General features: G+C 36.9%; 1 protein-coding gene across 2 annotated transcripts in view; it reads left to right on the forward strand.

Moving 5' to 3' along the window:
• Positions 1 to 25576, forward strand: part of DNAL1 (dynein axonemal light chain 1) — a 40774-nt gene that overhangs the window by 9435 nt on the left and 5763 nt on the right. For both annotated transcript variants that reach the window (XM_019969199.2, XM_019969200.2), the window contains exons 3-7: positions 2899 to 3008; positions 5931 to 5986; positions 14407 to 14462; positions 21758 to 21884; positions 22723 to 22863. In XM_019969199.2, the coding sequence (XP_019824758.1) occupies positions 2899 to 3008; positions 5931 to 5986; positions 14407 to 14462; positions 21758 to 21884; positions 22723 to 22863 (490 nt within the window). The remainder of the gene's footprint in view (positions 1 to 2898; positions 3009 to 5930; positions 5987 to 14406; positions 14463 to 21757; positions 21885 to 22722; positions 22864 to 25576) is intronic.

Raw genomic sequence — 25576 nt, forward strand, 5'->3', positions numbered from 1 at the left:
AAAAGCTATGACAAACCCAGACAGCGTATTAAAAAGTGGAGACATCACTTTGGCAACAAAGGTCCATATAGTCACAGCTATGGTTTTTACAGTAGTCATGTATGGATGTGAGAGTTGGACCATAAAGAAGGCTGAGTACCAGAGAATTGATGCTTTTGAATTGTGGTGCTAAAGATGCTTGAGAATCCCTTGGACCGCAAAGAGATCAAATCAGTCAGTCCTACAGGAAATCAACCTTCCTGTTCATTGGAAGGACTGATGCAGAAGCTGAAGCTCCAAAACTTTGGCCACCTGATGTGAAGAGCTGACTCACTGGAAAAGCCCCTGATGCTGGGAAAGATTGAGGGCAAGAGGAAAAGAGGGCAACACAGGATGAGATCATTGGATGGCATCACTGACTCAATGGACATGAATTTGAGCAAACTCCAGGAGATGTTGAAGGACAGGGAAGCCTGGCAAGCTGTAGTCCATGGGGTGGCAAAGAGTCGGACAGAACTTAGCAACTGAAGAACAACACTGCTGTATGTTATATACGAAAGTTAAGAGAGTAAGTCCCAAGAGTTTTTATCACAAGGAAAAAAATTTTATTTCTTTTATTTTGTATCTGCTTGAGATGATGGATGTTCACTAAACTTACTATGGTCATCATTTCATGATTATGTAAGTCAAATCAGTATGTTGTATGTCTTAAACTTATTCAGTGCTGTATATCAATTATATCTGGAAAAATACACAAGATACATTTTTTAAAAGCACATAGTAATGTTAGGAAATGGCATTTGTAAAAAATGTGCATTTAATTTAAACAAATATTTTGAATATAAAATTCTATAAAGTTTGAATGGTTGTCTTTCAGCATTATGGATAGAATTTCCAGAGAGAATAGAGATGGCTCCTCAATTTCTATCCCCAGTGATAGCTTATTTGACTGTGTTATCAGTTTTTTGTATAATAATGTATCTTTGCTTTTGTAGCTGGGCTTTAAATAAAAAGTCTTTCAAGAAACTTGGTGTCTATGGAAAATAGAGTAGCTAGGATAATGAAATATTTGAATTCTTGTTTTTAGTGCTTCTAAGTTTCTTTATACCCTAATTGGAATTTAAAAATTCCTTTCTGTTTAGCTACTGAAAAATCTGTTTTAATAAAAAAAAGTATGGAGTAGGCTTAATATTCAATACAGTTGCCTTGAAGCAGATTTTAGGATAATATAATAATATTTATATTAACGAGTGGTTAATAACACTTGGTTTATAATAATAAATAGCCAACCACTATTATTATTATTACTATTATTATTATTATAATAATAAGTGGTTGGCTATTTGATTTGGTTTGTACATTTTATTTCTAGATTATATGATGGCCGTAAGTCTTTAACTTTAATATTATTTGAAGATATCATGCTCATTCTTACTCTCATTAACACATTTATTAAAGATGTCAGTCTCCCATCTCCTAACCTATGGCACACAAAAAAATACCAAGTGGATGTGTATTAGTTGTCTTTCAACTGATTATATATTTTCTATTATTGATGTGTTATGATTTGATTAAAAAAAAAAAAAAACAAGCCTCTTTTGTGTCTTATATCACACTAGCTATAGAAAACATGAGTTTGAGCATGCCCCAGGAGATAGTGAAGAACAGGGAAGCCTGGAGTGCTGCAGTCCATGGGGTCACAAAGGGTTAGACAACTTAGCGACTAAACAACAACAATAGAAAACAGGAAAGCAAAAAAAAATGGTTCCCGAGCTGCAGTATCTTCTTGTTTGATTGGAGAGATGGAACTAAGTACCTCAGTTATTAGGCAGCATTATTAGGCAGCATATCCTGGTAATTAAAATTTAAATTGTATTAGGTACTGAAATTAAACTGTAACATAGAATGTAGTAGTAAATTATTGTAGAACAAATAAATTTGACCTTCAGTTCAGTTCAGTTCAGTTGCTCAATCACGTCCGACTCTTTGCGACCCCATGAATCGCAGCACGCCAGGCCTCCCTGTCCATCACCATCTCCCGGAGTTCACACAAACTCACGTCCATCGTGTTGGTGATTCCATCCAGCCATCTCATCCTCTGTCATCCCCTTCTCCTCCTGCCCCTAATCCCTCCTAGCATCAGTCTTTTCCAATGAGTCAGCTTTTCGCATGAGGTTGCCAAAGTACTGGAGTTTCAGCTTTAGCATCAGTCCTTCCAAAGAACACCCAGGACTGATCTCCTTTAGGATGGACTGGTTGGATCTCCTTGCAGTCCAAGGGACTCTCAAGAGTCTTCTCCAGCACCACAGTTCAAAAGCATCAATTCTTCGGAGCTCAGCCTTCTTCACAGTGCAACTCTCACATCCATACATGACCACTGGAAAAACCATAGCCTTGACTAGACGGACCTTTGTTGGCAAAGTAATGTTTGTCATAAAGAGAATACCTTCTCAAATTCTTGGTATTTGGTGGTTGTAGCTCAGACTAAATTGTACATAGGAACAGAAAGATGAGATGACAAAAACAGCTCGTCTTATAGATCTAAATCTGATACTTAAGTTTGTTTAGGGACAAGGAATCCTTCCCAGAAAAATGTTTTTGTTGTTGTGTTTTATTTTTGTTTATTAATTGATAGACTCTTAAAAGATTTTAAAAACTACAGAAATAAAAGTTATTTTCTTTCCTCTTTTCCATTTGGCTGAGACCTGACAGGGAATTATCTGAACCAGTGATGTATAAGCTAGTTATCAGGTTCAGTAAGTAAGTGTTGTCAATAAGTGTTCTGTCAAAAATGTACAGAATTACTGAATTTTAATAGCTATTTTGAAATAAATATTGAAAAGCCTTGAGAAAATCTGACCTTTTTAGTTCCACATTATAATCTGGGATTATTTTCTTCCACATTAATTTTCATTATAGGAAGAGAAAACCAGCCAGAAGCCATCTGAAGCCAGAGAGATAAAGCTGTATGCCCAGATTCCCCCTATAGAGAAGATGGATGCATCCTTGTCCACGCTTTCTAATTGCGAGTAAGTGCTTGTCTTTTTTCATCCTTTCTAGTATTGCTGTTAAGTTTCCCTTCCTTTTCTAAATACACAGACTAAAAAAATGTCTTTATTTTCTTGGTTTTCATTTCCCTTCCTCCCTCCCTTCCTTCCTTCCTGTGATTCTCCCTTTGGCAAGGCCAAACATAAACGATTATTGGTTTATAGGGTCGTTAATCGAGTAATCCTAACTATCCTGTATCACATTTTTTACAGTGTGATTTTTTGTTTTGATTGTGCTGGGCCTTTGTTGCCGTGCACGGGCCCTTGGTTGCAGCAGAGGCTTCTCTAGTTTTGGTGCCCGGGCTTAGTTGCCGCGTGGTTCTTAGTTCCCCGACCAGGGATCGCACCTGTGTCCCTGCATTAGAAGGTGGATTCTTTACACAAATTTCCTTGTCTCTTAGGAGAAGCTAAACAACACAATAAAACTATTCCTCTGTCATAAAATCTAGTAGTTTCTCTTGTGAAATTATCCATCAAAGTCAATACTATACTTACTCAGAAGCATAGAAGTAACCACTTTTGAAAAATTTCTCAAATTATTAAAATACATTGTAAAACATCTAGAAAATATTAAAAACACAAAGAAAAGGAAATATCAACCAAAATTGCACCAGTTTTTGAGTACCAGGGTTAGCATTTTAAAAAATTTCATTTTTTTATTATTATTGTTGGTTGCTCCACACAGCATGTAAGATCTTAGTTCCCTGACCAGGGATTGAACCCATGCAATGGGAGCGTGAAGTCTTAACTACTGGACCACCGGGGAAGTCCTAGCATTCTCACGTAGAGCCTTTTTATTTATTTTTTTCTCATTAGCACTAAGTTACACTTACTTGCAATCCTATTTTCCCAAGACTTTAAGTATCAGATATATGTTTATTATATTAACTGATTTCCTGAATATTCTGCATGCTTTTTAGCAGGGTTCTGTGACGAATTTGAGGCAATTATACCATGACACCTTGTAACCATGTTCTTAAGCTGCAATGTCTTGTCAGGGCTATAGAATGTTATAGAATCACTTGTTATAGAATATTGGAAAATCCTATATTTTCCTAAGTGTGGTTCCCTGACTACCTACATAAGAACCTCCTTGTGCAGCAGATAAGCCCAACTTCAAATTTATAGAAAAAGAATCTACTGATGAAACTAGGTATCTGTGTTTACAATAAGCAATCTGAATGACTCTTAAGCACATATTTGTGAATGCATGCATTAGACTAATATCTATCTTTGGAATTAAAGGGAAAAACAAACATAATTTAGTTATTGTATGCAGCTTGTCCTTTGTGATGAGAACACAGTGTAGTACATAAAAATCTACCTTAAATGTGTTTTTGGCTTCAAAATCATGATTTCAAAGAACATTATTTTAAAGTGGTCAAACGTCTTTTTATCAAACCTTGAGAAGGTTCTATACCTCATACCAAAGTACCCTAGAAACTGCTTAAGAGTCATCCTGTTCATATTTTTGCTGACAATCTTTGGGCAGGTTGCCTATACAACAATTACAGAATTATTCCCCAACTGTAGTCCTGCTTTTCCGCTCCATTTTTCACTTTCATTGGTAATTCTTGGGAGTGGAGAATGACTAGAAAATACACACATATGACCAATAATTTACAGTGTACAGTAATTGCTTTTACTGTTTTAAGCAAAAAAAAAAAAAGAATAATTCCTCTTCAAATCAAATCTGAAGGATAAGATCACATGTTCTGGGGTCAGTTTTGGGGGGTTTTAAATTTGGATATGCTACTTTCTGGCTGTGTAATAGTAGGCAAATTGCTTAACATCTTTGTGTCTCAGTTTCCTCATTTATAAAATATGGTTACTAATATGTAGCTCATAGGATCATTCTGATGGTTAAAATAGTTAATACATGTAAAGTATTTAGAAGAATACTAGGCACATATGAAGCATTCAATAAAATTAGCTTTTATTATATTCTTTGTATGAAGTTTGCTAAGATATTAAACACTTTTGTCAAGAGAAGATTAATAGTGTATAATTCAGTTCCGTTCAGTTCAGTTCAGTCGCATCCGACTCTTTGCAACCCCATGAATCGCATCACGCCAGGCCTCCCTGTCCATCACCAACTCCCAGAGTTCACTCAAACTCACGTTCATTGAGTCGGTGATGCCATCCAGCCATCTCATCCTCTGTTGTCCCCTTTTCCTCCTGCCTCCAATCCTTCCCAGCATCAGAGTCTTTTCCAGTGAGTCAACTCTTCGCATGAGGTGGCCAAAGTACTGGAGTATATAACTATGCTCCCTTTAAAATTTTGTTTTTATACGATTAAAGTATATATAGGGAAAAAAATATAGAAAATATATATATAAACTGGTGAAAGTATTTATTTCTGGGGAAATGTCTGGGGTGATTAGGACTACGTTGACTTTTTATAATGTATGTATCATGGACATTTTCCAAAGTTGGTATGTATGGCCCGATCTTGTTTGTTTTAGTGGCTGCATAGTATTTTGTTATCTGTATTCCTCAGCTGATGGGTGTTTATAAATTGTTTCCCATTTTTTTGCTATTATAATAATACAGTAATAGTTTAATTCATATATATTTGGCATTACTATTTCCATAGGATATGTTCCTATAAATGAATTACTGGGTTAAAGAAAATATGCATTTAAAAATTTTAATAGAAAACACCAAAATGTCCACAAAAAGGTTTTTTTAATTTTATACAGTGAATGTTTATTAACTTTTGTTAATAACAGTATGGGAAACAGTATGACGATTTCAAAATGAAAGAACATGTGCCATGTCTGAGAGGGGAAAAAAGGATTCAGTGTGAAAAGGAAATGTCTGAGAGAACTTGAGGAATAATTTCTATTATACTATTAACTTTTTTTCTTATTAATTCTAGTATTCTTTTTTTTTCTCCTTTAGGAAGCTTTCACTGTCTACAAACTGCATTGAAAAAATTGCAAACCTGAATGGCTTAAGTAAGTGATCCACAGTAACAGATGGTTCCAGAATTTTTTTAGTTATTGGGAAGAAACATTCCAGAGACACTGCATAATCCTAGAAGCTGGCACCTGTTTCAACCACAGTAATTGTCAGATGATAGAATATATAAACTATGTGTCTTGTTTGACTATCCAAAGAAAATTAGAGATAACATGAAACCTGAATAGTTTAAGGACATTTTAAAGCTTGTAGAGTTAGAATTGAAATATATGAACTAGAAAATCAAGTTTTTTAAAATCTGTTTTTGTCCAGATTTCTCTTGTATTTCATACTTGTTGTATTTAAAATTTTGTTCCTCACATCCTTGTTTTTCCTATGCGCCTTATCTTTTTTAATGGCATTAACCCCTTCCCAGTTGTCAAGGTTCCTTATGCAAGTTGCCTCTGGGCTGCAAACACTTGGTGGCTTAAAGCTTCAGAAATGTATTCCCTCACAATTCTAGAGGCCAGAAGTCTGCAATCAGTTTCACTGGGCCAATATCAGTGTTTTAAGAGGGCCATGGTTTCTCCGGAGGCTTTAGGGGAGAATCTTTCCTTGCCTTTTCTGGGTTCGAATGACTGCCACATTCCTTAGCTTGTGACTGTCGCTCTAGTATCTGCCTCTGTGATCATATTTCCTTCTACTGTTTTGTCTCTGCCATATCTTTTTCTGTCACCCTCTTATAAGGACATACATGATTGCATTTAAGAAACACTTGGATAATCAAGGATATTTTCCCCATCTTAAGATTCCTAACTTACTCTTATCTGCAAAATATTTTTTCACATATATGATAACATTCACATCCAGGGATTAGGATGTAGGTATCTTTTGGTGAGCCATCATTTATCTTATAATATTTCCCCTTTATTTCCCTCAAGCCCTACATCCAGGTTTATCTCTGAGTCCTGTTAAATTTATTCTTTGAAAGAGCTCAAATAATTTGTTGCGTTTCCATTTCCAGGAGCTACAGCTTTAATTTAGACCCTCATCGTTTCCCCCTTAGGTCATCTTTTTCAAACGTTTTTTTACCACTTCCCACAGTAAGAAATACAGTTGAATTAATAACTCAGTACATACGTTAATAGGGCTTCCCAGGTGGCTCAGTGGTAAAGAATCCATCTGCCAATGCAGGAGATGTGACTTTAATCCCTGGGTTGAGAAGATCCACTGAAGGAGAAAATGGCAACCACCTCCAGTATTGGTTGGAAAATCCCATGGACAGAGGAGCCTGGCAGGCTACAGTCCATGGAGTAGCAAAGAGTCAGACACGACTTAGTGACTGTGCACACACACACATGAATATACATATCAAATATACACATACTCATATGAACTGGATTAAAATTTGTAAAACCGTATTTACCCTTATAGCATTGGTTCCATTTTTAAAAGTTTTTAGTGTGATTTCCTGGTTTTTTAAATGTTTGTCACAATCCACTAAGGTTTTTTCTGTTTGTTTTATTGGAGTGTAGTTGATTCACAGTGTTAGGTTACTTTCAGGTGTACAGCAAAGTGATTCGGTTATACACGTGCATATATTCATTCTTTCTTAGATTCTTTTCTCATGTGGCTTATCACAGGATATTGAGTAGATTTTCCTGTTATTAATATATAGTAGGTTCTTGCTGACAACCCATTAAGTTGATTTCACATGATCCACAATTTGAAAAAACACTGCCTTACAACTTATGTGATAGCCACCCAATTGATCTCCTTATCTCCTATCTTTCTGCTCTTCAGTTGACCTTCAGCACTGACACCAGAGTTTTCTTTATGAAAATATTGTTCTATTTATCATTCCTCCAAGCCAGAGACCTTCAATGACTCCCCTTTGCCTAGTAAAGACCAAATGCCTTAAGGTTGCATTCAGAGTCATTTAAAAGCTTGTAACATCCTCTTTATATCCAAACATTTCATTCTTTTTTATAACTTTGTACACTTGTTAATGCAGTGCTTTTCATTGAGAACAGCCCCATCCTGTAACAGGAAAACCCTACAAGAAAAAAAATTAACATTAAGAATGCAGAGTTTAAATGTTATTTAGAGGAAGAGCTCTAAAGACTCTGATTTCCATCATCATAATGACTCTTTCTTGGAAACATTTCCCGACCCAGGGATTGAACCCGGGTCTCCCGCACTGCAGGCAGACTCTTTACTATCTGAGCCACCCAGGAAACCCTTGTAACAGTCTACCTTGGATTATAATCCAGAAAGTGAAGAGAAACTGGACTCTGTGGGAGAGGTAGTGGGGGAATGATTTGGGAGAATGGCATTAAAACATGTATGAATCATATAAGAAATGAATCGCCAGTCCAGGTTCAGTGCAGGATACAGGAAGCTTGGGGCTGGTGCACTGGAATGACCCAGAGGGATGGTATGGGGAGGGAGGTGGGAGGGGGTTCAGGATTGGGAACACATGTACACCTGTGGCAGATTCATGTTGATGTATGGCAAAACCAATACAATATTGTAAAGTTTAAAAAAAATAATTAATTAAAATTTAAAAAAAAAGCTCAAAAAAAAAAAAAAAGAGCCTCTTGATGAAGGTGAAAGAGGAGAGTGAAAAAGCTGGCTTGAAACTCAACATTCAAAAAACAAAGATCATGGCATCTCGTCCCATCACTTCATGTCAAACAGATGGGGTAAATGTGGAAACAGTGTCAGATTTCATTTTCTTGGGCTCCAATATCAATGTGGACAGTGACTGCAGCCATGAAATTAAAAGACACTTGCTCCTTGAAAAGAAGCTATGACAAACCTAGACAGTGTATTAAAAGCAGACACATCACTTTGCCGACAAAGATCCATAGTTTTGCAGGAGTCATGTATGGATATGAGAGTTGGACCATAAAGGAGACTGAGCGCCAAAGAATTGATGCTTTTTAACTGTGGTGTTGGAGAAGACTCTTGAGAGTCCCTTGGACTGCAAGGAGATCAAACCAGTCAGTCCTAAAGGAAATCAACCCTGAATATTCATTAGAAGGACTGGTGCTAAAGCTGAAGCTCCAGTACTTTGGCCACCTAATGCATAGAACGGACTCATTGGAAAAGACCCTGATGCTAGGAAAGATTGAGGACAAGAGGAGGGGGCGACAGAGGATGAGATGGTTGGATGCCATCACAATTCAATGGACGAGAGCAGACTCAGGGAGATAGTGAAGGACAGGGAAGCCTTGCATGCTGCAGTTCGTGGGTCTCAAAGAGTCAGACACGACTTAGCAACTGAACAACAGCTTCATATATTTATTTTGAATATTAAATGAGCCAGTGTGTGTAAAGTGCTTAGAATAGTGCCTGGTGCATATAAATGCTCAAGAAATAGTAGCTGTTACTATAGTTAGGAATATGTTCTGTCTCTTTAGATAATGAGCCCCTTAGGGCAAGCACCATGTTTTATTAATCTTTTAATCTTCTATTCCTAATCTCCATTTCCCCCTGCCCTTGCCTAGTGCCTTACTCAAAGTTGCATTCAGTATTTATATAGTGCTGGAGAGGAAGTGTTTACTATTAGACTTGTATTTAAAATGATTCAGTCTATTCCAATTTTCACTGACTCTTTAAACAATTTGAGATATTTCATTTTCTGCTCTTTTGGTTTCTTTGTAATTGAAATAACTTGCTTACATGAGGCTAAATTCATAACATTTATCAGTATGAACAACATGCTTTTCTTTCATAAAAACATGACTACACTGACTCGATGGACGTGAGTCTGAGTGAACTCCGGGAGTTGGTGATGGACAGGGAGGCCTGGCGTGCTGCGATTCATGGGGTCGCAAAGGGTCAGACACGACTGAGCGACTGAACTGAACTGATGACATGAAATTGGGTAAACTTCTATAAAGGGCTGGTAACTCATATTCTCTTTGATCACTTGGTAGTGACTCTCAGGAAAATCACGTTAAAAAAAGTTCCAGAAATTCAGTGGAAAAGAGTACCTTGATCAATTATTGATGTCTAATATAGACATGGAAAGAGAGAGGATAGGCCTTTGTATCATGTATTTGCTATACTAGACACATCTCATTTTAGTTCTGCTTGTAACAAATGGTATTTCTGCAGTCTACAGAGAATACACTTGGTCTGTGACTGTGAAGCAAAATGAAGCCAACTGATCCATATAAAATACTGAATATATGACTCTAGCTTGCCTCCTACGCCTTTCCTTTCATGAGCACTATGTCTTACCTACTATGCTAATATGAGAAGATCTGAAATAAACAAGTATTGCTATTTAACGGGGGTTTTCAGGCAGATTAACCCTAACAGCTGTGACGAGAGAACAGTATGACATGAGTATCTTCAAACTGTGGCTAAAAAGCTGTACAATATAAATAATACTCTCATTTAAAGATTAGAAAGTAAATATTGTTGTTAAAACAGTATACTCCTTCAGTTTACTAAATAAATAAATATAACTTTATGATAATGTTTTGATTTTCCTCAAGACCTAAAAAGTGTTTTCCATATAGTGGTGTTCTACTTATGCAGCATATTAAAATATGGAAAATATGTAATTGTGTAATGTAAGAACAGTTAATCTATTAACTTTGATATCATAACTTACCTCCCTGGACAGCAATAAATAATATCCTTGTTGCCCTCTCATTGCCATTTCATGTACATTTTTAAAAAAGAGTTGTAGATATTATCTTTGAAAGATCTGCATATATCTGTTATCTCTGATCTGAGGTCATTTCTCAGTTCTTATCTTAGTTGACCTAAGTGCATTTTGACATGATGATTTCTTTTTCTTGCAGCAGTTTCTTTGTTGGGTTTCTAGGATACTGTACCCCTTTGATTTCCTCCTGCCTTTCTGGCGGCTTCCTCCCAGCCTCATGTCCTCAAATTTTTTACTGTTGGGGTATCCCTGGCCTCAGTTCTTGGATCTTTTTTCTGTCTTTACCTACTCCACATTCTCATCCAGTTCACGGCTTTACCATCTGTATGCTGATGGTTCCCACATTTATAGCTCAAGTCCATACATCTCTGAACTCGACTTACATATTCAGTTGCCCAACATTTCCATTGAATGTCTACTGGACATTTCATACTTAACAAGTTCAAAACTGAGTCCTGCTATCCTTCCCCAGCCTTTGTTAACCCAGCTTCTTGTGTGTCTGTATCAGGCAGTGACAACTGCTTTCTTCTAGCTGCTCAGGCCAAATTCCTTGGTAATTTCTTGACTCCTCTGTCATATCCCCTATAAGGCCTGTTTGTTTGTTTTTTTCCTAATTTCATCTCCTGTTGCTCTCTTCTCATTTTCTCAGCTAGGCTGTGTTTTGTGAATACTTCTGCTATGGCCCTGCTTTGAAGCCTTTGCTGCTGAAGTTCCCTCCGCATGTTTTTCCTCCAGATAGCCTCATGTCTAGCTGCTTCACTTCCTTTGAATCTTTACTTCGAAGTCACCTTCTATCTAACATGTTGGATGCTTCTACCCCCTGCTGTTTCATTCTTTTTGCCTGCTTTTCTTTATGCTTTACACTTGTCACTATCTAATACCCTTAATTGTTTTGCTTACTGTCTGCCAGAAATTAGCTCCATGACAGCAAGAATTTACATCTGTGTTATTCACTGTTATATTGCAAGTGCTTATAGGTATGCCTGGCACATAATAGATGCTCAAAAATTATGTATTGAATGAATAACTTTTTGAATAAGGTTTTTATTCTGCATTAAATAGAAAAAGGTAGTGTTTTTCCATATTAAGAAGCTTTAAAGAATAATTGATTATGTGATTTTCTTATATATTTAATTTCTACATATTTATAGTTATATATAAAGTATATTAGTTTGCTAGGGCTGCCATAACAAATCCCACAGACTGGATGACTTACAAAACAGAAATTTACTTTCTCGTAGTTGTACAGGTTAGAAGTCCTAAATCAAGGTGTAGGTACAATTGGTTTCTTCTGAAGCCTCTCTCCTTGGCTTGTGTATAGCCATCTTTTCTCTTTGTCTTTGTTTCTGTCTGTGTCCTAATCTCCTCTCTTATAAGGGCACCAGTCATATTGGATTTTACCTAAAATGTCATCTTACTTTAATTGCCTCTTTAAAGGTTCTGTCAACAAATAGAGTCACATTCTGAGTTACTGGGGGTTAGGACCTCAACGTATGGATTTGTGGGGGACAATTCAGCCTATAACATGGGGTTTTATTTCAACTATTTTGCAAGAATTAGATTGCTTTTAAAATATTAATACCTTGTTCTGAAAACTAAATGTTTCTCATAAGATAATTTGAAAATTTTATTAAATAAAACCAAAGCTTGCTGCTGCTGCTGCTCCTAAGTCGCTTCAGTCGTGTCCAACTCTCTGCGACCTCATAGATGGCAGCCCACCAGGCTCTGCCGTCCCTGGGATTCTCCCCGTAAGAACACTGGAGTGGGTTGCCATTTCCTTCCCCAGTGGATGAAAGTGAAAAGTGAAAGTGAAGTTGCTCAGTCGTGTCCGACTCTTAGTGACCCCATGGACTGCAGCCTACCAGGCTCCTCCATCCATGGGATTTTCCAGGCAAGAGTACTGGAGTGGGTTGCCATTGCCTTCTCCGAAACCAAAGCTTACATAACTATAAATGCCTGATACCTATACACACATACATCATTTATTGTGGACTTACTGTGGATTAGGCATTATGCTGAATGTTTTAGACAATTATCTCATTTAGTCCTTATATTCCTATAAGATAGAGCCTATACTTCCTCATTTTACATAAAAGAAAACTGAGATTCTGAGAGGTTTGGTTACTTCCTTGGAGAGCTTGGATTGGATTTTGTTCTTAACCATTGAATTATGGATGTTGTAGAACAGTGTTATCCAATAGAATTATCTGTATTGTTCCAATATAGTTGCCACTAGCCATTTATAGCTATTAAGCTCTTGAAATGTAGTTAATGTGACTGAGAAACTTAATTTATGTATAATTTTAATTAAATTAATATGGTCCTATCACTTTATGGCAAATAGATGGGTAAAAAGTGGATACAGTGTCAGGTTTCATTTTCTTGGGCTCCAAAGTCAATGCAGATGGTGGATGCAGTCATGAAATTAAAAGACACGTGCTCCTGGAAGAAAAGTTATGACAAACCTAGACAGTGTATCAAAAAGCAGAGACATCACTTCACTGACAAAGATCCATATAGTCAAAGCTATGGTTTTTACAGTAGTCGTGTATGGATGTGAGAGTTGGACCATAAAGAAGGCTGAGCACCAAAGGATTGATGCTTTTGAACTGTGGTGCTGGAGAAGATTTTGACAGTCCCTTGGACAGCAAGGAGATCAAACCAGTCAATCCCAAAGGAAATCAACCCTGAATATTCATCGGAAGGACTAATGCTGAGGCTGAAGCTCCAATACTTTGACTACCTGATGCAAAGAGCCGACTCATTGGAAAAGACCCTGATGCTGGGAAAGATTGAGGGCAATCAATTTCCCAGAAGAGAGCGACACAGGATGAGATGGTTGGATGGCATCACTGACTCAGTGGACATGAGTTTGAGCAAACTCAGGGAGGACGTGAAGGACAGGGAAGCCTGGAGTGCTGCAGTTCATGGGGTTGCAGAGTCGGACTCGACTTAGCGACTAAATAACCATGTGGTTAGTAACTACCATATTGGATAGCATAGTTATAAAAGTTTAAGTTGTGAAAAGTAAATATATAACTTATGCATAAGTAATCACAGTAGATTTTTAGGACAGAAGTGAGATTGCATGTTTTACTAGAAATCTTTTAATTTTGAAAAATAATATGTGTACATGGTGTTATGCAAATAAGTTCAGAAGAAGCTAAATTAAAAATATCTTCCTCTGCCTGTATACTGACTCTCAGTTCCTCCCCCAAACCAACCACTGTTTCTACTTTTTTTCTTCCAGAAATAACCTTATAGACAAAAGAAACATCCTTTTAAAAAACACAAATAGACTTCTTTTGAAACCAAATTACAATCTAATTATCCTAAAAAATACGACAAAAGATTTTTAAAATGCTAATTTACTTGATTTCGCTTCTTTTGTGGAGTTAGGTGGGGACTATACATGAGAATGTTTCTATTTTCTAGTATAAGCCCTCATACTACAAGAGGTTTGAAATGTATATGCTCCCAAATTTAAAGTTCAAATCTTCTTTACTCTTATTTTATCTGTGTAATATTTCTTACTAGCCAGTAATTTAAAACCATGCATTTCAAATAGCTAAACATTTAAAATTTAATATTGATGTGATGTGCAGTTGTAGAGTTTACCTTAGTGATAGGTCAGTGTTATTTCCTACGTGATTACCACTTTTTATTAGTACAGCCTTTCTTATTATATAAGGATATTTATTATATAAATGTATTAAAGCTTTATTATATTAGATTTATAACAATTGTGTGATATGATTCTAATAAAGCAAAATTGCTTTCTTTCCTCTACAGAAAATTTGAGAATATTGTCTTTAGGAAGAAACAACATAAAGAACTTAAATGGACTGGTAGGTTGTTATTTACTACTTAAAAAAGCATACACTCTTTTTCTTGAGTATATAAGTATTACTTGTCTGTTCCAGAAACTTTTTAAAATAGAAAAGCAAATATAAAAAGAACCTATACAAAAAAATACCTATATAAAGAAGATGTGGCACATATATGCAATGAAATAATATTCAGCTTTAAAAAAGAACAAATTTGAGTCAGTTCTAGTGAGGTGGATGAGCCTAGAGCCTGTTATACAGAGTGAAGTAAGTCAGAGAAAACCAAATTTAGAATATTAATATATATATGGAATCTAGAAAAATGGTATTAATGAACCTATTTGCAGGGAAGGAATGGAAATGCAGAAGTAGAGCATGGACTTGTAGACACACTGAGAGAGAGAGTGGGATGAGTGGAGAAAGTAGCATCAGCGTATTTGCACTGGCATGTGTAAAATGGATAGCTGGTAAGAAGTTGCTGTATAACACAGGGAGCCCAGCCTGGCGCTTTGATGACCTCAAGGGGTGAGATGGGGGAAGGGGAGGGAGGCTCCACAGGGAGGGGATATGTGTATAATTATGGCTGATTTGCATTGCTTTGTGGCAGAAACCAACAGAACATTGTAAAAATTAAAAAAAGAAAAAGAAAAATTACTCTTTGTAAACAGGGGTATTCAGAGGTGAATCGAAGGGTTCTGTGCTGTTCACTTTCAGCAAACAACAAACTTCATCTATTCAGTCTTTAAAAGGAAGCATTACCCAGCAAGCTAACTTCCAAAGAGCGGCTTTGAAACTGCTCCCATTTGCAAGCACTGAGGTTATTGACAGTAAAACAGAAATCCTGTGGGCTGGTTTAAAAAAAAAAAGTACCCATAAACCACTGTTAACATTTTGATTGACATCTTTCTTGCCTTTTTTCCTTTGCTTTGGTGAGAATATAGAAAATGGAATCATACTATACATTTTGTTTTCCATCTCTTTTTTTTTTTTACTTAGTATACAAAGATAATGTTTCCATGTCATCCATTCATTCAGCAAATCCATACAGTATATTTCCTGAATGCCTTTTAGCCAGGCAGTGTTCTAGGCACTAGAGATACAGCAGAATATAAAATAAAGTCCTTGTTCTCATTGAACTTATATTGTAGTGGAGGGAGACAGACTAGAAAATAATTGTATAATAATATATCAAGTGGTGAATTCAGTGAAGAAAAACAAGGCATATAAGAGAACGTGGATTGATGGGAAGTCCTCTCTGTAGGCTTATAGAGCTGACCAAGGGACCAGCACTCCGGACTGGAGAGGGAGAGCAAGTGCAAATGTCCTGAAACTGAAGCTGCTTGGTTACTTGAGTGAGAGCAAAAATGTTGAATGAGGAACTGCCCTCATTGAGGCTGATGCAGCCAAGAACCTGCCCTCATAGGACATGAAACAATTTTAGATTTTTTTCCCAAGTGGCTTGCAAAGCCATTGGAGGTTTTTGATCAGAGGATATTAAGTTTTTAAAATAATTTGCAACCATATTCTTTTTTAATGACAGCATAATCTATTTTATTGATATACCATAATTTATTTAAATAAGTTACTCATTATTCATAATCAATGCTATTATGAGTCTCCTTTTAGTTATATTATTGCATACATCTATGAATAATTCCTTGGATAAACTCCTTGAAATGGAATTGCAGGGTCAAAAGGTATGAATTTCTTTTAAGGTTTTTGTGACATATTATCAAGTTACACTTTGGAAAGGTTGTACGAATTTATACCACCACCAGTAATGTAAGAGGGTTCCTATTTCCCCTTACCAAACATGGATTTGTTAAAATTTTTGACAGTGTATTTTATTTGCATATTTATTGGCCATCTCAATTTCCTTGCAAAGAGGTTGAAATGAAAGAATATTGTAAAACTAGGCAAATTCAGAAAAGATGAAGTTAATTTCTTTTTCTTGTGTATGTTCCCCAAAGACAATAATTTTTAAAAAGTGCATATTGTTAAATACTTCATAAAAACTCTGAAATATTTTGTAACTCTGGTCTCCTGTTCCCCCACCTCACCTCAGTAAGTCTAGCTTGTGCTTCATCAGAGTCATTGAAGTCATTTGAAACTGTTTTGCTTCTGAAACTGGTATACTACAGAATAGTAACTGCCCATGACCAGACAGGCTACAATGGCCACCACCATTCCACCCCTTTGCAGAAACAGCCAAAACACCTGAATAGGAATCAGTGTTCAGAGGAGCAATTTTGGAATTATCTTGAATTATCTGGTAATATCCCCACATCTGCATGTCTGCTTACCCACATAAATTCATAAAATGTTGGAAATTCTTAGAGATTACATTCTGAAGTTAATAAAAGGAAGTTTTTTCCCCAACACAATAGCCAGTAGATGAATTGTTTGCTTTCTAGCTAGATATAATTAATAAAATCCTGCCTCTGCTGCTGCTAAGTTGCTTCAGTCATGTCCGACTCTGCGACCCCATAGACGGCAGCCCTCCAGGCTCCGCCATACCTGGGATTCTCCAGGCAAGAACACTGGAGTGGGTTGTCATTTCCTTCTCCAATGCATGAAAGTGAAAGTGAAATTGCTCAGTCGTGTGTGACTCTTCAAGACCCGATGGACTGAAGCCTGCCAGGCTCCTCCATCCATGGGATTTTCCAGGCAAAAGAGTACCGGAGTGGGGTGCCATTGCTTTCTCTGAATAAAATCCTAATGATATATAAATTATTTTTATATTCTAAATGATTGGTAAATTTAAAGACATTTTGCCTTCTCTTCATTCTATGAGCTTTAGATGGTAAAATATCATATATAGGGGGACATTATTCATAATGGGCAAAGTATTAAATTGTAGTACAAAATTTCAGAATTTATTATACTTCAGGCTAAACATTACTTTGAATTTTCTATAAAGGAAGAATTTGCAAATAAATATACCCCCAAATTTTTAGGACAAATATGACAGATGCTGGATGTCCCCCCAGGGATTTACTGAACACTAACTAGATTCTTAAATATTGATATGGTGTATAAGTTCTCCCGTGAAATGTAATATATACCTAGAAACCAATAAGAAATGGTAAATATAGGATTAAAGGCATGAATGGAGATATTATCTAGCTGAACCATCACTTAGATCTCTTACTTTCTATAAACTGCTATCAGTAACCGCTAAGTTTTTTGTGTTGCTTTCCCCCACCTCAGTTTGTGTGTGTGTGTGTATGTGTGTGTGCATATACCAAAAACAACATTTAGTCCATCTAAAAGCTTTATACTTATGCACAGACTGAAGAAAAATAAGTCTGCATATGGATACAGATGCTGGACTTCAGACAGTTTCACATACTGACTGATTTATTCATCTAGACACATTAGCCTCATAGCATGATTTGAATAGCTGCCTCAGTAACTTACAAATAACTAATATATGAGACATGGAATGTTAAATTGAAGGAAGGGAGTCTATATAAAACTACTTAGGAGAACTATTTGTTGTTGTTGGATTTCCACATTGCTGCTGCTGCTGCTAAGTCGCTTCAGTCCTGTCCGACTCTGTGCGACCCCATAGACGGCAGCCCACCAGGCTCCCCCATCCCTGGGATTCTCCAGGCAAGAACACTGGAGTGGGTTGCCATTTCCTTCTCCAATGCATGAAAGTGAAAAGTGAAAGTGAAGTCGCTCAGTTGTGTCCGACTTTTCATGACCCCATGGACTGCAGCCTACCAGGCTCCTCTGTCCATGGGGTTTTCCAGGCAGGAGTACTGGAGTCGGGTGCCATTGCCTTCTCTGGATTTCCACATTACTGGCTCCTTAACTTTCACACTTCAGTTCAGATGTCACTTCCTCAGAAGAGACCCAACTATCCTAACCTAAAATAGAACTCTAGTCAATAACTCTTACCACTCTTAATTTTTCCCATTTTTCTTATTTGTTTATTCTCTTTCCCTCTATCTCTCCCACTGTTTCTCCGTGTGTCACACACAAATCCTGATAAGTGTATCAGTTTTGTCCATCAGCATCTACACTGGTGCTTGATACATGTAGTAGGCACTCTGTAAATATTTATTGTGACTCCAAATATTTTATTGCTACTTATAAAAACTATTAGGTTAAATTTTTAATTCTAAGAGTAATACATGTAATTGTAAAAAACGAATCAAGCAACTCATAAATAAATGAAATACACTGTGAAAGTCTTTCCTCTTTCTACATTAGCTCCATGAATAACAGAAATAATATTTGTATACTTTAAATTTTTTTCTGTGTAGAAACAGACATCTGCGTATGTGTATGTGCATGCAAGTGTGAGTGTATGTATGTTATATTTGTACTGATATATTGTGCATATTTTTCCTGTTTTTTTTTTAATCAGGAATATCCTTCCATGTAAAAACAGGCAGATTTAATACATTCTTTTCCATAGCCGTTGTTTTCTACTTTATCAGTATATATGGCAATGTGTTTAACTATTCCAATACAGCTGAGCATGTAGAGTATTTCCATATATTTTATTAAGGGAGGGGGTCTTTCTCTCTCTCTCTTTCTTTTTTTTTTGCTATTACATATCATACTGTAGTGAACACCTTTTTACATATATCCTTTAGCAATTGTTTGAATATTTACGTAGGCTAGATTCCTAAAAATAGAAAAGCTGAGGTTATTTTTGTGCATTTAAATTTCGACAAGTACCTCACATTGCTCCCATGGGGCTTATGCCAGTCTCCACTGGCATCAGTGGCATAAAAATGAGGGTTACCCCCTCCACCCTCAATATCCATGAGTATTATCCATATTTTTAATATCTGTCAATATGTTAGAAACAATATGTTGTTTTAATCTGTATGATTTTGAACATCTTTTTATATATTTATTTGTTAGCTATGTTTCTTCTTTTGGAAATTGACCTAACATATTTTTTACCCAGTTTCTGCTTTATCTTTTTCTTCTTAAATTCTAGGCACTCCCCAATATTCCTAATAATTATCCAGTATTGATAATTATATAGCAGACTCTTTACATGCATTATCTCACTTGAAACTCATAAGTAGATAATATCCTCATTTTAAGATAAAGAATCCTCAATCTTCATTTTCAGATAAGAAACTGAGGCTCAGATAGTTATGTAAAGTGTCCAAGTATAGTGAGCAGACACTATTAAACCCTGTTGCCGAGATAAGTAGTCTGTAAATAGTTATCGCAGTCTTCAATGTGTATTTACTTTGTCCCAACTATTCTATATCAGTAAAAGAGTAAATTCAGCAAATTGGCTATTTGGAGAATTGATCAAGTTGGCGATGTGAAAACTGACCAGGAGTCCTCACCTGCACATGTAAAATGACACTAAATAAGTGGAAGAACCCTAGAATTGAGCCTAAATTTTCTAATTAGTATTTAATCACTATTTTTTTCTGCTGCCTCACACGTTCTAAACTGGAGATAGGAGATGGATGGGGACGCAGTGCAATGAAAATGTATGTAACAAAGTTTAAATTATCTGAAGACTGATGCTATATATGGTATACTAATTAGATCCTTTGAGAGAAGGTATCAGAATTTACCTGAGAGAGGCTGGTTAAATCACAAAGTTTTAATATAAACTGCTAAGTCGCTTCAGTCGTGTCTGACTCTGTGTGACCCCATAGACAGCAGCCCACCAGGTTTCCCCGTCCCTGGGATTCTCCAGGCAAGAACACTGGAGTGGGTTGCCATTTCCTTCTCCAATGCATGAAAGTGAAAAGTGAAAGTGAAGTCACTCAGTGGTGTCCGACTCTTGGCGACCCCATGGACTACAGCCTACCAGGCTCCTCCGTCCATGGGATTTTCCAGGCAAGAGTACTGGAGTGGGGTGCCATTGAGTTCTAATAAAGTGCTGGAATGGACTGATTTAAAAGTTTTACTTTGAAACTGTTGTTTCTTCTACTTAGAAAGTTGAAATTAAGATAAACTGTGGGCCTTGGGATAACACACAGAACTAACTCAGGCCACTCCATTCTCAGCTTTTCCCCTTGGTTCCATCTGTATGGAAAATGCATTAATGATCTTTATCCAGAGTACATTTATTCTCCTATAGTCTTTGAATTGACAAGTACCAGAACATAGACCTGCGTCCTACATTCTAGACATTAGCATGCAGATGTAGGTAAATTCTTTTGTGTTAAGAGGGGATTGAGGGAGTACCTTGGCAGTCCAATGGTTAAGACTCCACTCTGTCACTGCAGAGTGCACAGGTTCAATCCCTGGTTAGGAAACTAAGATCTTGCATGCTCAGCCAAAAGGGAAAAAAAAAAAAAAAGAGGACCTTGAACATTGAATTGATTCTGCTTAGTAATTTTTGTTTTTTAAGGAACAAATAATCATTACATTTTGTCTTTTGTATATGAAAGAAAAGGTTTTGTGCTACCATCAGTTATATCTAGCATTTAAGAGTCAGTATGATATAATCTTTATATTGTAACAATCGATTTTGAGTTTTATACATCAAAAAAAAGAAAAAGAAAGAGGTGAATTGATGGAGAGGTAGCAGGATGGATAGATGGACAGATATGCGATAGGAAAAGATAGTAAAATGTTACAGTAGAACCTGTAGTGGATATACGGATATTTACGATAATATTCTTTCAACTTTTTTATGTTTGAAAGTTTTCATAACAAATATTGGGGGAAAAAAACACCCTGAAATTTAGACCCGGGTCTACTTTTTTTCTTTTTCTGCTGCACCCTGTGACACGTGAGATCTTAGTCTCATATGCTGCACCCTCTGCCTTAAAGCACAGAGTCGTAACCACTGGACCACCAGGGAAGTCTCCTAGGTCTACTATCTAATAGCATTGTTGGGAATTTCCTGGCGGTCCAGTGCTGAGGACTCTGAGCTTTCACTGCTGTGGGCCCAAGTTCCATCCCTGGTTGGAGAACCAAGATCCCACAAGCTGCGTGATGTGGTCAAAAACAAAATAGCATTGTGATCTGGGAAAAAGCCCTTAATCTATGTTAGAAATTAAATAACATGATTTTCCTATTTTAAATAAGGATCAAATAATACCATGTATAGGGAAGTAATTTGAAAAGTATACTGTTCAGTTAATAGTACTATTATTCCCCCTCTTGATGATTTCAGTAGCTATTCTTAGTTCAGATTAGTTTGAAGAAAGGAAGAAAATGTTCTACATGGCTTTCTTAATGAGAAAAAACTCCCATACAGCCTTCAGCTCTCCTGCCAGTGGACAGGAGGGTCTCAGTTCTCTCTGAACGCCATTGTCTTTATATTTTTATATTTTAAAAACGCATGTAAATCAAATTGCTTTCTATTTCAGGAAGCAGTAGGGGACACACTAGAAGAACTGTGGATCTCCTACAATTTTATTGAGAAGTTGAAAGGGATCCATGTAATGAAGAAACTGAAGATTCTCTACATGTCTAATAACCTGGTGAAAGACTGGGGTGAGGCTGGCTCTTTGCTAATCTTCTACCTCATGTTTATAGAAAATAACCCAGTAGGGAACAAGATACAATTGAGGACATTTCTTTCTTAGCACAGAGGGAAATAGCTATATGAGTTCCTATATTTCATCTAAACACTTGACATTTACATTTAAATAGTTACTTAGAAATGATTGTAAGGTCCTAGTCCTATTAATCATGGAAAAAAATTTCAATTATTGTCCAAAGGCTAAAAGGAATCAGTTTAATAATTCTTAGATGGAAGACTTATTTAACATGTAATTGCTTTTCTTTTTTGTTGTACACCATCCATTTAGCATTTTTAAAGCCCTGCTGTGTGCCTTGAACCATGCCAAGCTCTTGAGATACATAATTGAATAGGACACTATGCCTGCCCTCAAGGAGTTCACAGCTTAGTGGGCAAGACTAGTTTATGAGTTAATAATTTGAAAACTGTGTGATACGTTCTACAGTAGAGACTTGAAGTATTCAGAGATGAAGGGATGGGCAGAGACAAAGGCAGTTTAATTTAGCTGATACTGATGCATACAGTATAGAGAAGACCTACCACTGGAGGTTGATTTGTTGATTCTGAACCTCATTTCTTCTTTGTATCCCATCCTTAGGCTAACACAAAGGTAGAAGAGGTATGTCACCCTTTCTATAATGTCTTCAGAGAATGGCTTCCTATGGTATAATTTCCCCTACTTCCTTCAAAACCTAACAAGTTGTTCTGAATAGTCACAAACTAAGAGCTAGTGGTATTGGAATTCAGCCCCTAAAATCATAACGGTAAAACTTGCCATTTTAATATGTAATGTATTCTTTTCACTTGTAGCTGAATTTGTGAAGCTGGCAGAACTGCCATGCCTAGAAGACCTGGTGTTTGTAGGCAATCCCTTGGAAGAGAAACATTCTGCTGAGGGGAACTGGGTTGAAGAGGCAACCAAGAGAGTGCCCAAACTGAAAAAGCTAGATGGTGAGTGACTGTGGGCCAGCTTGGAAATATTTTTTGGGTATAAGAATTGAATTTGTATCATGGAATCATGAAAAGCAGCAAAACTAAAGCAAATGATAGGTTATCTCTCTTCTCCAAGACCATTTCTGTCCATAGGAAATTTTATGGTCCCAGTTTGGGCCAGAATGAGATGAAAAACTTCTAGGATCATCCCTAAACCAAAAGCTTATGAGAAATCTGGGTTTATTCTCAAGTCCCAAAGATATTATATTGCAAAATAATTAGACATAAATAGTAAACAGTTGCTTTTTCACAATTGGATCAAAATTGTAATGTTTTCTCTCCTTCTCCTCCCTAATTTTAGTTTCCCAATACCTAAAACTGGAGAAGGAAATGGCAACTCACTCCAGTATTCATGCCTGGAAATTTCCATGGACAAAGGAGCCTGGCGGGCTACAGTCTATGGGGTCACAAAGAGTTGGACACAACTGAGTGACTGAGCACATGCACTCAATACCTAAGATAGGTGACAATGTCAAGAAAAATCCTTGACTGATTGGGTTCAAGTCCCAGTTCCACCACTTATTAGCTTTTTTGTCATGGGTTCAAGTCCCAGTTCTACCACTTAATAGCTTTTTTTGTCATTTTACTGATTAATAATTCACCTTACCAAACTTTCTTCTTTTGTCATCTAAAAACTAGAAATGATAAAAGTCACAGACCTCTCTGGGTCACTCCTCCTCCCAGTGGTGCTATCAGGAAGCCATTCATGCAGTATGTTCCCTTTTTTCCCTCTGGTCACTTATCAAAGGGTAAAATAACAAAAACTGTAGACTGCCTCTTGTGAGAGGTATAGGAATAAACACGAAGAGGCAAACAGGTTTCTTAGATACTGGTGATGTTCTATTTCTTAAATTGGATGATGGATATATAAAAATTGGTTCTGTTATTCTTTAAATTATTTATATTGTACCTATATGAAAGAATGTTCATAATTTAAAATAAAATAGCAGAAAAGAGAGGGTATGTTAGAGTCTTGGACTTTAGCCTTTTTATGTTCGACTTTGGTTAGACTCCAAAACTATTTGAAATCATTTATCTTCCTTTCTGAATGTGCACAGAAAGTGAATCTCTTCCATTAAGAATAGAAAAGAATCTCTTATGTAGACCCTGAATAGACCATGCCATATTTAGCCTTTTGGACCAAGTATTGCCTTCAGGCCGGTATGAGGAGCCCCTGGAAGAATGACCTTGGTCTACCTTAAACCAGTGAGATAGAACATACATGGCCATGGCTACTAACAAGCCTATTTTTGCTCCTCTTCAGTTGCTTGTAAGAAAAAGTGAGAGATGTTAAAGAGCTAAAATGAAAAAGACAGACTATACCAAATGTTAGTAGAAAATGGAGCAACTAGAACTCTCATAACCTGCTGGACGGCAACATAACTTGGCATAACTTTGGAAAACGAGCATTATCTACAAAAGCACTACATACACACCCCTTATGACCCAGCAGATTTTCTCCTAGTTACATACCCAAAAGAAAAGAGTATGGATGTTTACCAAAAGGCAGTATGACAATGCTTATAGCACCACTATTTTAATAACTGTACATTGGAAACAACCCAAATGCCCACCAACAATAAATAAATTACGACATATTCGTACAATGGAACATTAAACAACAATGAGAATGAATGAACTATAATTTCACACAATGTACATGAATGATACAAACATATTGTTGAGCAAAAGAAGCCAAACACAGAGTATATGCAATATCGTTCTATTCATACCAATTTCAAAATCAGGCAACATAATCTATGGTGTTAGACATTAGGATAGAATATACCTTTTGTTGGGGGACAATGACAAGAAGGGGGCTTGAGGAAGTTTAGGGGATTCTGATAATGTTCTCTTCCTAATCTGGGTGCTGGTTACCAGATATGTCCATTTTGGGTACGGTTATCAATCTGCATACTTACAGTTTGTGTACTTTGTATTTCAACAAGACATTCACTAGCCCCCATAAACAGATGCTGTGGGAAGTACAGAGAGGTAAAACTCTGCTCAATGCCATAAAGAAGAATCACACAGGAAGAGGCACTGGAGTTGGTTCTTAATTAAAGCTAGGGCTTAGATGGGAGGTGTGTTGGGAAGGCCATTCCAAAATGGAGGAACTTTGTTAACCAAGAATCCAGAGGTGTAGTGGTTTGCAAGATAAGTTTGGGAAACAGTTGAGTTGATCAGTTTATCCGGAGTGGAGGGTGACTGATTGAAGAGGTAAGACAGAATAGTTGACTAAGGTCAAATTATGCTGCTGCTGCTACGTCGCTTCAGTCGTGTCCGACTCTGTGCGACCCCATAGACGGCAGCCCACCAGGTTTCCCCATCCCTGGGATTCTCCAGGCAAGAACACTGGAGTGGGTTGCCATTTCCTTTTCCAATGCATGAAAGTGAAAAGTGAAGGTGAAGTCGCTCAGTCATGTCCAACTCTAGCGACCCCATGGACTACAGCCCACCAGGCTCCTCCGTCCATGGGATTTTCCAGGCAAGAATACTGGAGTGGGGTGCCATATGGGCATGCTTCAAATGCCAGAGCTCAGAAATGGGTTTGCCCAGTGAGAGCTGAGGTTGTATTTTGTTTTTTGTTCCTTGGTTCTTTTTATTTTTTTCCAATTTATCCTCAATGTTTAATATCTGGGGGAGTAACATGGAAATTCAGATTCTGGCA

This window comes from Bos indicus, chromosome 10 (assembly GCF_029378745.1).
Source record: "Bos indicus isolate NIAB-ARS_2022 breed Sahiwal x Tharparkar chromosome 10, NIAB-ARS_B.indTharparkar_mat_pri_1.0, whole genome shotgun sequence".
NCBI lineage: Eukaryota > Metazoa > Chordata > Mammalia > Artiodactyla > Bovidae > Bos > Bos indicus.